The following is a 16,305-nucleotide window of genomic DNA, read 5'->3' as shown; positions in this document are numbered from 1 at the left end:
CAGCATGCAAACCCTCACCCCTTTTATCTCCTGTTGGCGCGGCAGCATGCAAACCCTCACCCCTTTTATCTCCTGTTGGCGTGGCAGCATGCAAACAAGGTAGAGAGGAAGCAGCAGCAGAGATCTGGATTGATGTTCCCACACTAAACCCATTGAGAATAGGTCAGGGGTTTATCCATGTTGCCATCAGAGATCTACTTACTCCCCTCCTGACTCCTGGCCTTTGTTGTTTACAGCTACATGGGGATGACGTATGTGGAAGTTCTGCTGTGGTACTGTACACACACAGTATTGTTTAACTAACCTTGTGGGGACACACAATTTATAAACATTCAAATCCTATTTTCCCTAACCTCTAACCTTAACCCAAAAAACTAATCTTAACCCTAACTCCTGAACCTAATTCTAACACTGATTCTACCTTGACCCTTAACCTCCTAGAAATAGCATTTGACCTTGTGGGGACTAACAAAATTTCCCCAGTTGGTCAAATTTCTGTTAATTTACTATTCTTGTGGGGACCCCACAAGTATAGTTACACACACATACTGCAAGATTCACTTCACTCACTCCCTGGATCACTGACAAGCTAACCTGCACTTGAAGGCTGTATTTTGTACCATTGTCTCCTGTGTTGTCTACTACTCACCTGTCTCAGTATTATTGAACCATTCAAACTAGCCTTATCTCACTGTAGCAGGCTGTGCAGCTCTCTGTATCCCTGTCTCAGAGTCTCATGGAAGTCATTATTACGCAGTGGCTCAAGGGATTGTTTTAGCCACTCTAAATACAGGCAGCATGTTGCTGTGCCATTATGTGCTGTACCTAATGCTGTGGGCAAGAGAACGCTGAGTGTGTCAGCCTGGGTATGCATTTTATAATATGTGTTGATCCTCTGGGGTGTTTGGCTCTAATCCACTCAGCTTGTTGACCTTTCCCTTGTTACCAGTCTCTCCCTTCCCCCCCGGGCCTCCTCCCTCTCTAGCAGGTAATGAGGAGGTGAGCTGATGTGTTTGAACATGTTAATCAACCTCCTCCACTGAGCTCAGAGGTGGGAACACTGACTGAATGCAGCACGTGTTCAACGTGTTGAGCACCTACCTCAGCCAACCTACACCTCAGCCTATAACCTTCAGCTGGTGTTTAACACAGAATCACAGTCCTATCTGATAAGGCCCTTTATGGCTTTTACCCTGTTGTATTAGGTTGTTAATGGGCACAGCTGAGTCATGTTGATGTTTCATTTCAGAAATGCGACTGACTGTTGAGGTATTGTAAGTTGCCTCAGAATGATGTGTTGATTGGTACTCCTTTTTAATGTAGCCAACACAGATGAGTTTCAGAGAAATGTATATTTGTGATGTTATAGTCTGAATGCAGTAGGCCTAACTGTTTCATAGAGACTAACTGTAGTGCGGACAGTGGTCAACGTCCCCTCGGCTACAGGAGAACGGACGCCTGGATGGTGTCCTCCTATTGTAAATGTATGTGTTGTTCATTGGAGAAGGGGACAGATAGACTATATATAGCCAGGCTCTCCCTCTGTGGCCAGTTGTGGCCCACCTGTAAATATTTCAACAAGGTACCGTCACTTTAATGGGGCCCATCTATCACCAGGGTTGCCATGGCCACCAAGCCACTGTAAATGTCCTCTGTTTTTCACCCATTGGGCTATTAACGGTGGGAGAAGAGAGAGGAGGGCCAATATCAGAGCCCATTCGTCCTGGCCAGACCCTATTGTTGGTCCATTAGTCCTAGACCAGGCCCTGCCATTAGTCCTAGACCAGGCCCTGCCATTATTCCTAGACCAGGCCCTGCCATTAGTCCTAGACCAGGCCCTGCCATTAGACCTGAACCAGGCCCTGCCATTAGTCCTGGACCAGGCCCTGCCATTAGTCCTGGACCAGGCCCTGCCATTAGTCCTGGACCATGCCCTGCCATTAGTCCTGGACCATGCCCTGCCATTGGTCCATTAGTCCTAAACCAGGCCCTGCCATTAGTCCTAGACCAGGCCCTGCCATTGGTCCTGGACCAGGCCCTGCCATTGGTCCTGGACCAGGCCCTGCCATTGGTCCTGGACCAGGCCCTGCCATTGGTCCTGGACCAGGCCCTGCCATTGGTCATGGACCAGGCCCTGCCATTGGTCCTGGACCAGGCCCTGCCATTGGTCCATTAGTCCTAGACCAGTGCCTGCCACTGACCAGGACATAATTATGGGCTCTGTCTGAAGAGGAAAGTTGCTCTTCCAGATAGAACTTAATGATCTCACATCTGTCACAAAGTCCAGATGCACAGGCTGTGGGAGTGTGGTGGACTAATGTGTTGGTTGCTGGTTCAGTCAACAGTATTGAAAAATGCCATGCATACATTTAGCTAATTTAAGAAGCAGACACTTGTTCAGACTACTAATTCATATTGGGAAAAATAGTTCTCATTGCTTGGTGGGTGTAACAATATGTGTACCTAGAATTCATTAGAGTTAAATGTCTGGCCTCAGAGGTAAGAATCACACACAGCAACATGTTCAGCAAGTGTAAAAATATTTTTAAAAGCCAGTGTACTACAAGTTAGGACAGCCTTGTGAGTGCTACTGTAGGTGTGGCTAGCTGGCTTTTCAGCTATCTATCATGACCTCGCCCTAGTGTGTGAAACACCTGCTGAGAGGGAGACGTCTTTTACATCTCACATCTTTAGAAACTGGAGCCACTCTGTCAGAATACACACACTAGAGGTCAACCGATTATGACTTTTCAACGCCGATACCGATATCGATTATTGGAGGACCAAAAAAGCCGATACCGATTAATCTGACAATTTTTTAAATTTGTAATAATGACAATTACAACAATACTGAATTAACACTTATTTTAACTTAATATAATACATCAATAAAGTCAATTTAGCCTCAAGTAAATAATGAAACATGTTCAATTTGGTTTAAATAATGCAAAAACAAAGTGTTGGAGAAGAATGTAAAAATGCAATATGTGCCATGTAAACGTTTCAGTTCCTTGCTCAGAACATGAGAACATATGAAAGTTGGTGATTCCTTTTAACATGAGACTTCAATATTCCCAGGTAAGAAGTTTTAGGTTGTAGTTAATATAGTATTTATAGGATTATTTCTCTCTATACCATATGTTTTTCATTAACCTTTGACTATTGGATGTTCTGATAGACACTTTAGTATTGCCAGTGTAACAGTATAGCTTCTGTCCCTCTCCTCGCTCCTCCCTGGGCTCGAACCAGCAACACAACGACAACAGCCACCATCGAAGCAGCGTTACCCATGCAGAGCAAGGGGAACAACTACTCGAAGGCTCAGAGCAAGTGACGTTTGAAACGCTATTAGCGCGCGCTAACTAGCTAGCCATTTCACTTCGGTTACACCAGCCTCATCTCGAGAGTTGATAGGCTTGAGGTCATAAACAGCGCAATGCTTGATGCACAACGAAGAGCTGCTGGCAAAGCGCACGAAAGTGCTATTTGAATGAATGTTTACGTGCCTGCTTCTGCCTACCACCACTCAGTCAGATACTTAGATACTTGTATGCTTGTATGCTCAGTCAGATTATATGCAACGCAGGACACGCTAGATAATATCTAGTAATATCATCATGCTTACAAAACCTTTGTCCTTAGGCAAACATTCTATCCTGTCATCTGTGGCTCTGCCTGTGTTATCTCCTGTGAAAAGCTCTTCCTATTTTGTTACCTGTGAAGCCTCTCTCTCTCCCTCCCTCCCAGCCCATCCATTGAATAACACGTTCAAAAGATGACGTAACAAGATAGACCTCACTTCACTTTCTATAGCTTTATCTCAATGTATTTACCTTGGGAGTTAGCTAGGTCTCTCTACCTAACTCAGACTAGGACTTGTTGCTCTGTGTATAGTCAACCAGTAACCAACTTTACAAAGATGCATGACACAGTTCGAAGAAAATGGTCTTTTCATCTGGTAGAATTCAGTGTTGAACTTCAGTTCAAACCATTCTAGTTTCAGGTGGAGCTATAATATATCATTCAGTTATTCTTCTCTCTGTAGAAGCCCTACTGTTTAGAAGCTACCTCTCCTAATTCCCTGTACACAGACTAATGAGCCCAATACTTTTGCTGTAATCTGGAGAATATTATTTTAGCAGCAGGGGGTCTGGAACCTGGTAGAGATGCCAGCCACGGCCATTTTGGGGACGCTGTGTGGTGTAGACGTACATGGCATGCACTGGTTGAATAGGGATGTAGGCTACTGTGGTACTACAGTGTCTTTTGTACTTGGCTACTTTCATTACTCAGGAGACACTTATACACATTCAGTGACTGTTATAGCATGTATAGCATAGGCCTATGTTATAGCATTGTTATGTCAAGAGGACATAAGCAAATGTCAATGCAGTGATGTTTCTAAACCCAAGGCGAAACTAACACAATGTTGACAGAGAACACTCAGCAGGTCACTGTCCTCTAATCTAACAGGTTCTTAGAATGAATTTAACAGTAGCATGGGGAATGTGTTGTTGATCTCTTCAAGCTCTCTTACTCTCTCTCTCTCTGTCATTCTTTGTATCTCTCGCTATCTAATTCTTTCTCTCTCTATCTTATCCTGTCATTCTCTCTGTATCTTTCCCTCTCTGTATCTCTCATTCTCTCTCTCTCATTCTCTCCATCTCTCTTTCCCTTTCCCCCTGCGCTTCCTTAGCAAAATCAACATGGTGGTATGCTGATATATTTAATTTATCAGTCTAGTTTGACTGTGGTGGTATGGCTTTAAAACACTGCTACAGTTGGCCTATTTCTTCCTCTCAATTATCCATGTTCCTTATCATCTCTACTAGGCTTCAAAGCAGATTTGATGTTCTCCTGGTGTTGCTGTTCCCTATTCCCTCACTCACACGAAGCTCTATGAGGAGTTAACCTCCACCTCAAGGGGAAATCATCTCACCCTGTACTCTGACCCAAACCCTTCAGAAATAACATCTGGACATGAATGGCAGAAACCATGGTTAGAGGATGACACTAGGTCTGTGGGCGAGAGGGGGATGGAACTAGATTCGATAGTGCTGCTTGGTAACGGATGTGTTTTGAAATGGTGGAAGCTCCTGTAGTGGATTCATGTCCTCTATGTATGCCAGTAGGAGTGGGTAATGAGCAAGAGCAGTGTGGACGTTTCTCCTTCCTTTGTACTTGTGAGAGTGGGGATGGAGAAAGATAATGACAGAATGAGATCCTCATCAGCCCTTGCAGTTGTCATCATTCAGTTTCATCACCATCTAGGCTACATTGTAATCTTTCATCAGTGACTCAGGTCTCTGATCCCAACAGGGGTTCTTCACTGTGCCCGATAACAGCAGGAGGTCTGTTTCATTTCACCTCCTTTTGGAATAAATGAGCCACAAGTAGTGTGTTACTACATACGTCCTCATGATCAATGAGACTATTGATTCATTATTGATCCAGATTAGTCACCGACTCGCTCCAAAACAGAAAAAAACGCCTGAATGTTTACAGCACTCCCTGCTTAAAGCAGCATGCCTCTTCCCTTTTCAACTCTGTTCAAGTGCCTCCAAAGTGTGTGTGTGTGTGTGGCTGAGGTTCGCAACAGGGGTCCTTAGTCAACACTCCTGTTTTCAAAGGGAGATGCTGACTTCAAGACTTCTTCAGAGCTTTTCTATTTATCCAGTCTCTGGCGTTTGGGGCTATGGAGACGTGTAAGCAACACATTAACATAATTACCTGATTGGTATAATTGGATAATGACTGTGAAACTGAGTGGAGAGGCATGCAGGGTTGTGTACAGGAGAGATTGGGTTTTAGCCCCCCCTGGCAAAGAGGCACGCACAAACACACAGACACACAGACTTTTCTGGGTCACATGCTCTCCCAGAAACATTATAAATTGAGTTGATTACACAGGCATCGAAAATAATAAAGATGACTACATTCATTGTGTGAAAGCAAAGCACCATCTCCCTGGTGCTGCTGTCTATAGAAGTGGTGCCCCATCTCCTTGGTGCTCCTCTCTATAGAAGTGGTGCCCCATCTCCCTGGTGCTGCTCTCTATAGAAGTGATGCCCCATCTCCCTGGTGCTGCTCTCTATAGAAGTGATTCCCCATCTCCCTGGTGCTGCTCTTTATAGAAGTGGTGCCCCATCTCCCTGGTGTTCCTCTTTATAGAAGTGGTGCCCTATTTCAGGCTTGACAGTATGTTGCTGGGCTCTATTTTGAGCAAGTGGAGCATCTCCTCTCCAGGCAATACAGTAGTATCCTCCAATATGTCTTCCAAATGCAGTGCACTATGCAGTTAGTAGCTACAATTCTGTCTCCAGTGTCTCAGATTAGTTACTAGTTGTTGGTGTTTTCGGCAACTGGTGTGCAGTGTGGAGTCTGTAGTCATACATTTTTTACCCCTAATTTCCTGGAATTATAATTGGTTTTTAGAATGATTCAGTGTCAATCCCAGCATAATTTAATACAAAAAAAGTAGCTTCCTATAACAGGAATGAAAAACAAATTTAGGATGGGTTAAAGAGGTCAACATTGCTCATCACTGACTGACTCTATTTTCGAGCGTGGCACACTGTAGAGTTGCCTCTTAATGTACTGGGACTGGGAGGATATACATTTTTTTAAATGGAAACGTTATGTAACTAGGCAGTTAAAAACAATTTGCAATGATGGCCTACACCGGCCAAACCCGGACAACGCTGGGTCAATTGTGCGCCACCCTATGGGACTCTGAACGACAGCCGGTTGTGATACAGCCTGGATATAATATGCAGGAGTGTTAAACTACAGACAGTACTGAGCTATACAGGGACATATTAGCCCAGTAGTGAATTTTAAAAGGCACTCAGTCATACTCCAACCATATTAAGAAGAAACCAAGATGGCCAAGATGCAAACATAATCTTCAATTTGATTCTAGGACACAGTAGTTGCCAGTGCATTGCTGTCTGAGTCCAGGTTAGGTAAGTTAACCACTATAAAAGTACAACGCTAATCTACCACCAGGCCTGTTTTGACCCCATGAGGTTGAGGACACAGACTCTGGTGAGGTAATGTGTCTGTCTGTGGAAGGAGAGGACGTATTACTGTGGCATTAAGACCGAGCAGAGACGCAGCCAACTGGAGGAACCCAACAGACTGCTACTACTGTCTCTCTCTACCCTATAATTGGGGGTCATGCATCTGGCTGGGACACTAAGCAGAGGACTGTAATAATATCTCCCACTGTCTCCAGTATGTTGTGTCTTTAAAACAGACACAATGAGAAGAGTGCTTGTTATAGGAAGAAGCTGAGCTTTGGGAATGTGGTATTTGGTGAGTTGTTTGTGTCCAGTTATGGGTCTTGTTGGTAGCAGTGCAGCACTATAGTGGGGCTTTTTAGTGTGAAACTAAGAACTTGTTACAAATCTGCCCTTGAGAGGTTTAGTGTTTTATGGCTTCTCTATATGGTAGTGTAGAGGGTAGAAGTCGACCGATTATGATTTTTCAGCGCCAATACCGATTATTGAAGGATCAAAAAAGCGGATGCCGATTAATCGGCCGATTTTTAAAAAAAGGTTTACTTTTTATTTGTAATAATGACAATTACAACAATACTGAATGAACACGTATTTTAACTTAATATAATACACCAATAAAAATCCATTTAGTCTCTAATAAATAATGACATATGTTCAATTTGGTTTAAATAATGCAAAAACAAAGTTGGAGAAGAAAGTAAAAGTGCAATATGTGCCATGTAAACGTTTAAGTTCCTTGCTCAGAACATGAGAACATATGAAAGTTGGTGATTCCTTTTAACATGAGACTTCAATATTCCAAGGTAAGAGGTTTTAGGTTGTAGTTAATATAGTATTTATAGGACTATTTCTCTCTATACCATATGTTTTTCATTAACCTTTGACTATTGGATGTTCTTATAGGCACTTTAGTATTGCCAGTGTAACAGTATAGCTTCCGTCCCTCTCCTCGCCCCCTACCTGGGCTCGAACCAGGAACACATCGACAACAGCCACACTCGAAGCAGCGTTACCCATCGCTCCACAAAAGCCACGGCCCTTGCAGGGCAAGGGGAATAACTACTCCAAGTCTCAGAGCGAGTGACGTTTGAAACGCTATTAGCACGCACCCCGCTAACTAGCTAGCCATTTCACATCGGTTACACCAGCCTAATCTCGGGAGTTGATAGGCTTGAAGTCATAAACAGTGCTGTGCTTGATGCACAACGAAGAGCTGCTGGCAAAACGCACTAAAGTGCTATTTGAATGAATGTTTACGTGCCTGCTTCTGCCTACCACAGCTGCTGGCAAAACGCACGTCAGTCAGACTGCTCTATCAAATATCAAATCATAGACTTAAATATAACATAATAACACACAGAAATACAAGCCTTTGGTCATTAATATGGTCGAATCCGGAAACTATCATTTCGAAAACAAAACGTTTATTATTTCTGTGAAATACGGAACCGTTCGGTATTTTATCTAACTGGTGGCATCCCTAAGTCTAAATATTCCTGTTACATTGTACAACTTTCAATGTTATGTCATAATTACGTAAAATTCTGGCAAATTAGTAAACAACGAGCCAGGCGGCCCAAACTGTTGCATATACACTGACTGTGTGCAATGAACGCAAGAGAAGTGACACAATTTCACCTGGTTAATATTGCCTACTAACCTGGATTTCTTTTAGCTAAATATGCAGGTTTAAAAATATATACTTCCGTGTATTGATTTTAAGAAAGGCATGGGTGTTTATGGTTAGTGCAACGACTGTGCTTTTTTCGCAAATGCGCTTTTGTTAAATCATCCCCCTGCGTTGCATCGATTATATGCAACGCTGGACACGCTAGATAAACTAGTAATATCATCAACCATGTGTAGTTAACTAGTGATTATGATTGATTGTTTTTTATTAGATAAGTTTAATGCTAGCTAGCAACTTACCTTGCTTTACTGCATTCACGTAACAGGCAGGCTCCTCGTGGAGTGCAATGAGAGACAGGTGGTTAGAGCATTGGACTAGTTAACCGTAAGGTAACAAGGCAGTTAACCCACCGTTCCTAGGCCGTCATTGAAAACAATTATGTGTTCTTAACTGACTTTAAAAAGGCGGCAAAATCAGCGTCCAAAAATACCGATTTCCGATTGTTATGAAAACTTGAAATCGGCCGTAATTAATCGGCCATTCCGATTAATTAATCGGTTAATCGGATACCATTTTGTATGGTTGTCGGTGGGGTCGAGAATGCCTAGAATGCTTTAGCTTATGTTTTGTTTGACGTGTGTGGACTTCCGTGATCTGGCCTCCCTCGAAGAGTGTGATCAGTGGTTACATCGTAGAAGTAAAGTCTTTCTGCGCGCTGTAATATGTTGTGACAGGTTTCCCATGGTGCCTCAGTGTGACAGTGTCAGAGGTCATAGCATGTAGGGGAGGAGAGGGGGCTCATGGTTGACCAGAGACGCCAATTATATCACAACTCTAATTGGAGTGAACAGTAGCATGATTATTCAACAAATGATGATGACATTTATTATGTTCTTTCAGAAGATGTTAGTTTGGCACTGTTGTCTCCATGCTTGTGTAGTGTGTGTGGATGTGGCGGAGGTTGTTGGATTGCTCTCTCTCTCACTCTCTCATATGTTACTCCCCCTCTCTCTCTACAGTCAGTGGTGTTCTGAGCCTCTTACTCACATCTTCCAGTCACTTCCTCACATAGCTCTAGTCTCCAGTCATTCCACTGCTCCGTACCACATTACCAGGAACTCCACTCAGTCACACTGTCTGGCAGTGCTGCTCTCAAACCTCCTCTGGTGTGTCAAAGTTAGACTTCCCTCTCTCTCTATCTCCACAGGACTGGGTGTGTATGGATGTAAAGAGGGGACATTCTGTATTGTCGATACAAGACGAGCAACCATGGTAAAACAGAGGTAGGAATTTCAGCGATTTCTGTCCTGGGTGACCCTGCCTCATGCATTCCTATAAGGCACGTTCCCTGTGTTAACTAAAAACAGATGTGTTTAGCTTTAGCATGTGTGTTTCAGTGTCTCTGTTGTGCCAAGCTCTGTGGTTTGGTTGTTGAGTCTCTCCTCTTCAAGTGGGTCGAAACCATTCAGAAAAAGTTTGATTTGGCCGTGATTGGTTGAGAGGCCGTTTGAGGGGCAGTTTTTCTGATCTCTAATTGGTCATTGTGGTCTGCAGCTGCTTCTGCTTCCAGCAGGAGGTTTACAGTTGAACTCCTGCAGTGCATGGCTGCAATTCATATGTTGTTATTGTACACTGTATGAAGCAGATGTCTTCAATAGAAGACATTGTCCTAAAATGTTGTTTACTGACCTGGTTGATTATATGCCAGTACCTAGCAACGGCTAACTAGGTATTGTGCGTTTGTTTGCATTTTTGTCAGATTGAGTCGGTAGCCCAGTTTTTTTAATTTACTGTCTAGTCAGTCCCAATTGTCTGTTATCAAGTCTTCAAAGTGTGATCTGTTGGCATGGATATAATCTGTTGAACATCAGTTGTTCTCAGAATTACGCCCATCCGATGTGGGCACTTGACCAATGACATCACATAGCACTAGACTCCTAGACTCCTAGAATGAAAATCATCTGATTCTCAGAACCGCCATAGTCTCCATTCACTGTCCCCAGAGGAACGGAAACATGGGATTCTAGGAAGATAATAGAAGCCAAATATCCTCCGTCCTGAGTTATAGTCCTATTTATAACTGACCTGAGCAGGGACTGGGGCGGGGAGCGAGATGGCCTGTTGCACTACACCATGTTAGCAGATAGCCAAGCTTTTGTTTGCAGCAAGACTCTTTCCTGTACAATCACCTCCTTTACAAGGGAAGCAACAAATAACCCTGGCTTGCACCTATTGTTATCTGACTGTCACAGTCACATAATTAAGTTAGCAATGGCTCTGTGCATTGCAAAGTCCATCGGTGCTGGTATAAGCATAGAGAATGTATTTGTGTTTTATTTCAATCTGTGGGGATACAGGTCTAAGTGTGTAGCAGTTAAACTCTAAGGCTGGAATAGTTCTGCAGTGTCTTGACAGACAAGTAATTTTAGTACTTTTAATCATTATTTTGGTTCCCGACTGATGAGCAGTGTGAGAAACGAACACCTGACCTCACTCTCTAGATATGTGAGGGACACATATTTTCACAGGCGCTTCTGGACAGAGCTAGAACCAACAGAATCAACATAACTTTAGGCTACAGACAAAGTCGACATATTTTACATACCAAAACAGTTCCAGACCATTCATGGAAAGAATAGGGTTTTATTAGTTCTCGCGAGCCCACTAGCTGGTAATACACACTCTATTGTCATGCATCATAATCTCTTCTGGTGTCACAAGATGAGTGAGTGGGTGATGAAAGTGGTGTCACTGGGACCTTATGGAATTCACTGTGCATTGTAGCGTACAAGCGAGGCGTTACGTCTGTAACTCTGTGGTTCTCTGTAGTTCAGTTGCTAGAGCATGGAGCTTGCAACTCCAGCATAGTGGGTTCAATTCCCGGGACCGCCCATACTTACAAATGTGTGTGAGCACGACTGTACGTCGCTTTGGAAAAAAGCGTCTGCTAAATGGCTTATATTATTACAAAGCCATCACCACTTTTCCCTGGGTAAGTATTTTTCGCAGGCACTTGTCGAGCTGAGGAATAGAGGGCATGGGTTGTGCCACCGGCTGAATGTCTCCCTCTCATGCTCACTTTCTTCCTCTGCCTGTGCCCTGTCACTGTTTTACCTCTCTTTTCTCTCACATGCCTAGCTGCTGTGAATGTCCTAACCAATCACCCTGAATCTGTCCTATGGCTACAGTAGTCTTAATCTGTCAGCTACTCCTACAGTATGCCATAGTATGTATTGTTATAGGTTTGAACAATGACAAACTACTGATTCTCCATCTGCATGTACAGGATGATGACATGATGTTTTCTGTGTTCTGCAGATGCCCAGTATTCCCTCACCCCCCTGTGCAAGTGGTCTCAGCCGGTCTCCAGTGAGGACTCTCCCCCTCTACCCCTCTCCGTCCTGCGTAATGGTTTAACCCACACGAGATCTGGTCACCATGATGATGGCCTCCATGGTTGCCAACGGAAACAGGGATGGCAGACAGGGGGAGGCCCTGGTCCTGAAAGGGGTGGACCCAGAGACCTGCATGATCGTGTTCAAGAACCACTGGGCACAGGTAAACAAAACCACTACTCTGTATGTAACCTTAGATATAACTTCAGCTCAAAACCCTCATTTAACTTGTATAGCTCAATCTCGTAGAACCCGGACCCAAACTCAAACCCTTAGAACACTAAATGCATATCATTGTAGCCCAATCACTTTAACCCAGAAGCTCTTCCACAAACTCTTATAATTGGAACCATAACTCCAAACCCCACCGCAGAACCTATAACACAAACATTTCCTAAATCTTACAACCTAAACTCCTACAATCCTGCCCTTGAACGTGAACCCTCTCAGCCCCAGACCTCATTGTGGTAACTGAAATAATGACTGTCTACTGGCTCCTCCCTTCTCTATTCAGCCCAGTGGGAGGGAGTTTGCAGGAGTCTCCACCCCTCTCAGCTACAGAGAATAGAATATAGTAAGGCCTGGAAACACAAACATAATTTACTGTCAAATGGGGTTGGAGCTCACGTTGCTCGACGTAGAACAGCCTGAAATTATGTTCAATCTGTTTCATTTTTGTGTATCATTCTCAGCATTTATCATTTTTTAAATTTATTTTTAACCTGTTATTTAACTAGGCAAGTCAGTTAAGAACAAATTCTTATTTACAATTACGGCCTACCCCGGCCAAACCCTAACCAGGACGACGCTGGGCCAAATGTGCGCCGCTCTATGGGATAATATAAATGTTAGGTCTGTGAAGTGCGCACTGTTAAGGGTTTCAACAGAATCATATTCTGAAATGTAGGACATTTCTAAGTCTTGGACCCTCTGCAGGCAGGTTGGCACCACAATACGGCTCCAGCTGAGTCTTAATTGCTACATTTTGGCTAATTAATAGCGTGATAGGAGTGCTATTGAGTTTGGGTCTTAGAATTCCTGGAAAAGGCCAGCCTGCTAAGTAGGCACCCCCCGGGACCCTGTATTGAGGAATATTGTTGACATTTCAGAAAAATAGGTAGACTTTCATTGACAGTCAATGGCTTCAGCCTTATCTCTCCCTCTCCAGACCCCTGTGTAATCACTGTCCTTTTGTTAGGATGTCTGAGAGAGCTGGATGTTATTCACTCAGTGTAGTGGGTTGCCCAGGACAGGATAATATGTTCTGGGCAACAGTTTGTTTCATCTCACTATGGTTCTATACAGATACCAGTACACAAAGGGAACTATATTGATTTATCTCTATGTACCAGTACATGTTATCCATTATCCTGACGGCTCCATGCCTCCACCTCCATGTATTACTAATCAGTCCAGTCAGTGGTTAGAAAAGGCCACTTGATCATCTATAGTCCTACTGTGCTACCCAGCTATGTCCTCAAAGCTATTTGTTACACCAGAAATACCCGACAGGATTGTAGACAGACATGAGTGAAGGAAGTGGCAACTTTAATATGACACCCATCACTACTCCCCTCCCTCTTCCTTCCCTCTCTTCACTCATCCTGTGCGGTTATCACGCTATCATGCCTGGATCAATCAGTCACCTGGGGGCTCTGTCTCAGTCAGCTAGTCTGGCTCTCCCTCTGCTCTGCTCTCAGTGGACTTCCCATCGCCATGGTAGCAGGGCCTGGTGGGGACAGTGAGCTCATTGTTGTGGCTCTATGAATGGTTCCTCCCATGTCTGGGTTGTGTTCATTAAAGGAATGTTTTGAAACTTAGTGAAACAGGGAGGTACTACCTGAACCTGTCCAATGAGAATACACATTTTTGTTTTTCCCAGGCAACATAACTTTTTTCATGCATTGTGGCCTACTGAACACAGTCCTGTATTCATTAGTGAGGCTTATGTAGGGAGATCCTACTAGAGAGGGACTGATTATCTGCACACTAAGGCACATACAGTGGGGCAAACAAGTATTTAGTCAGCCACCAATTGTGCAAGTTCTCCCACTTAAAAAGATGAGAGAGGCCTGTAATTTTCATCATAGGTACACTTCAACTACGACTGACAAAATGATTTAAAAAATCCAGAAAATCACATTGTAGGATTTTTAATAAATTTATTTGCAAATTATGGTGGAAAATAAGTATTTGGTCACCTACAAACAAGCAAGATTTCTGGCTCTCACAGACCTGTAATTTCTTCTTTAAGAGGCTCCTCTGTCCTCCACTCGTTACCTGTATTAATGGCACCTGTTTGAACTTGTTATCAGTATAAAAGACACCTGTCCACAACCTCAAACAGTCACACTCCAAACTCCACTATGGCCAAGACCAAAGAGCTGTCAAAGGACATCAGAAACAAAATTGTAGACCTGCACCAGGCTGGGAAGACTGAATCTGCAATAGGTAGGCAGCTTGGTTTGAAGAAATCAACTGTGGGAGCAATTATTAGGAAATGGAAGACATACAAGACCACTGATAATCTCCCTCGATCTGGGGCTCCACGCAAGATCTCACCCCGTGGGGTCAAAATGATCACAAGAACGGTGAGCAAAAATCCCAGAACCACACGGGGGAACCTAGTGAATGACCTGCAGAGAGCTGGGACCAAAGTAACAAAGCCTACCATCAGTAACAACATACGCCGCCAGGGACTCAAATCCTGTAGTGCCAGACGTGTCCCCCTGCTTAAGCCAGTACATGTCCAGGCCCGTCTGAAGTTTGTTAGAGAGCATTTGGATGATCCAGAAGAAGATTGGGAGAATGTCATATGGTCAGATGAAACCAAAATATAACTTTTTGGTAAAAACTCAACTCTTTGTGTTTGGAGGACAAAGAATGCTGAGTTGCATCCAAAGAACACCATACCTACTGTGAAGCATGGGGGTGGAAACATCATGCTTTGGGGCTGTTTTTCTGCAAAGGGACCAGGACAACTGATCCGTGTAAAGGAAAGAATGAATGGGGCCATGTATCGTGAGATTTTGAGTGAAAACCTCCTTCCATCAGCAAGGGCATTGAAGATGAAATGTGGCTGGGTCTTTCAGCATGACAATGATCCCAAACACACCGCCCGGGCAACGAAGGAGTGGCTTCGTAAGAAGCATTTCAAGGTCCTGGAGTGGCCTAGCCAGTCTACAGATCTCAACCCCATAGAAAATCTTTGGAGGGAGTTGAAAGTCCGTGTTGCCCAGCAACAGCCCCAAAACATCACTGCTCTAGAGGAGATCTGCATGAAGGAATGGGCCAAAATACCAGCGTGTGAAAACCTTGTGAAGACTTACAGAAAACGTTTGACCTCTGTCATTGCCAACAAAGTGTATATAACAAAGTATTGATATAAACTTTTGTTATTGACCAAATACTTATTTTCCACCATAATTTGCAAATAAATTCATAAAAAATCCTACAATGTGTTTTTCTGGATTTTTTTTCTCATTTTGTCTGTCATAGTAGAAGTGTACCTATGATGAAAATTACAGGCCTCTTTCATGTTTTTAAGTGGGAGAACTTGCACAATTGGTGGCTGACTAAATACTTTTTTGCCCCACTGTACATATAGAGGACAAAACAGCCTTATACACTTTCATATCAAGCTGATTTACCATCAATATATTTATATTATGTGCATGTCACTGTCAGCGTTCATTTTGTTTATGGTTCACTGTCAATATAAATGCGATGTCACTTGATTTGTGGTTGTTCATTTACATTTCAGTACAGAATTACGCAGGCAACAGTGGATTTGGAATATCACAAACCCAATTTATACACAATTGTAACTGCCTGGGCTTAAGATATTATATTGACATGACTCAGGCAAATGTAATCTTCGTAAAATCACAAACGATGCATCAGCTTTCCCCGATTTATTTCCCGTAGGACTTGAGTTGTATTCTCTCTCTATTCTTCCTCTTGTAATAGAGACTGTTGTGTTCATCTAGATCAATAAAGGCAGCAGCAGGCTGTCCGATGACGATTATTAACTGTCACTTATGAGTCCTCCCGAGAGAATATTACCAACATAACAAACCAACATGTTTCAGTCAATCTAATTTATCCTGAACATCATTGTAAGCACTTTGGCAGAGTCTGAGAGAGTTTGTGTTATACTCTGGTGTACATGCGATGAAATAACTTGCTAATTTGATTTCAACTGTTACGATGACAGTAGCAATGGCATACTGTAATAGCTTTGTGTCTCTATTGCTAG

General features: G+C 43.3%; 1 protein-coding gene across 2 annotated transcripts in view; it reads left to right on the top strand.

Annotated features, from left to right (window-relative positions):
* The window catches only part of LOC112261301 (FHF complex subunit HOOK interacting protein 1A), a 45,936-nt gene that overhangs the window by 7,830 nt on the left and 21,801 nt on the right, over positions 1 to 16,305 (top strand). Inside the window, exons 2-3 of one of the 2 annotated variants that reach the window (XM_024436560.2) lie at positions 9,860 to 9,935; positions 11,971 to 12,210. In XM_024436560.2, the coding sequence (XP_024292328.1) occupies positions 12,091 to 12,210 (120 nt within the window). In that variant the 5' untranslated portion in view covers positions 9,860 to 9,935; positions 11,971 to 12,090. The remainder of the gene's footprint in view (positions 1 to 9,859; positions 9,936 to 11,970; positions 12,211 to 16,305) is intronic. The other variant, XM_024436561.2, reaches the window with a different exon arrangement.

The sequence above is a fragment of the Oncorhynchus tshawytscha genome, linkage group LG34, assembly GCF_018296145.1.
Source record: "Oncorhynchus tshawytscha isolate Ot180627B linkage group LG34, Otsh_v2.0, whole genome shotgun sequence".
Classification (NCBI taxonomy): domain Eukaryota; kingdom Metazoa; phylum Chordata; class Actinopteri; order Salmoniformes; family Salmonidae; genus Oncorhynchus; species Oncorhynchus tshawytscha.
This window is presented reverse-complemented; position numbering and strand designations above follow the sequence as displayed.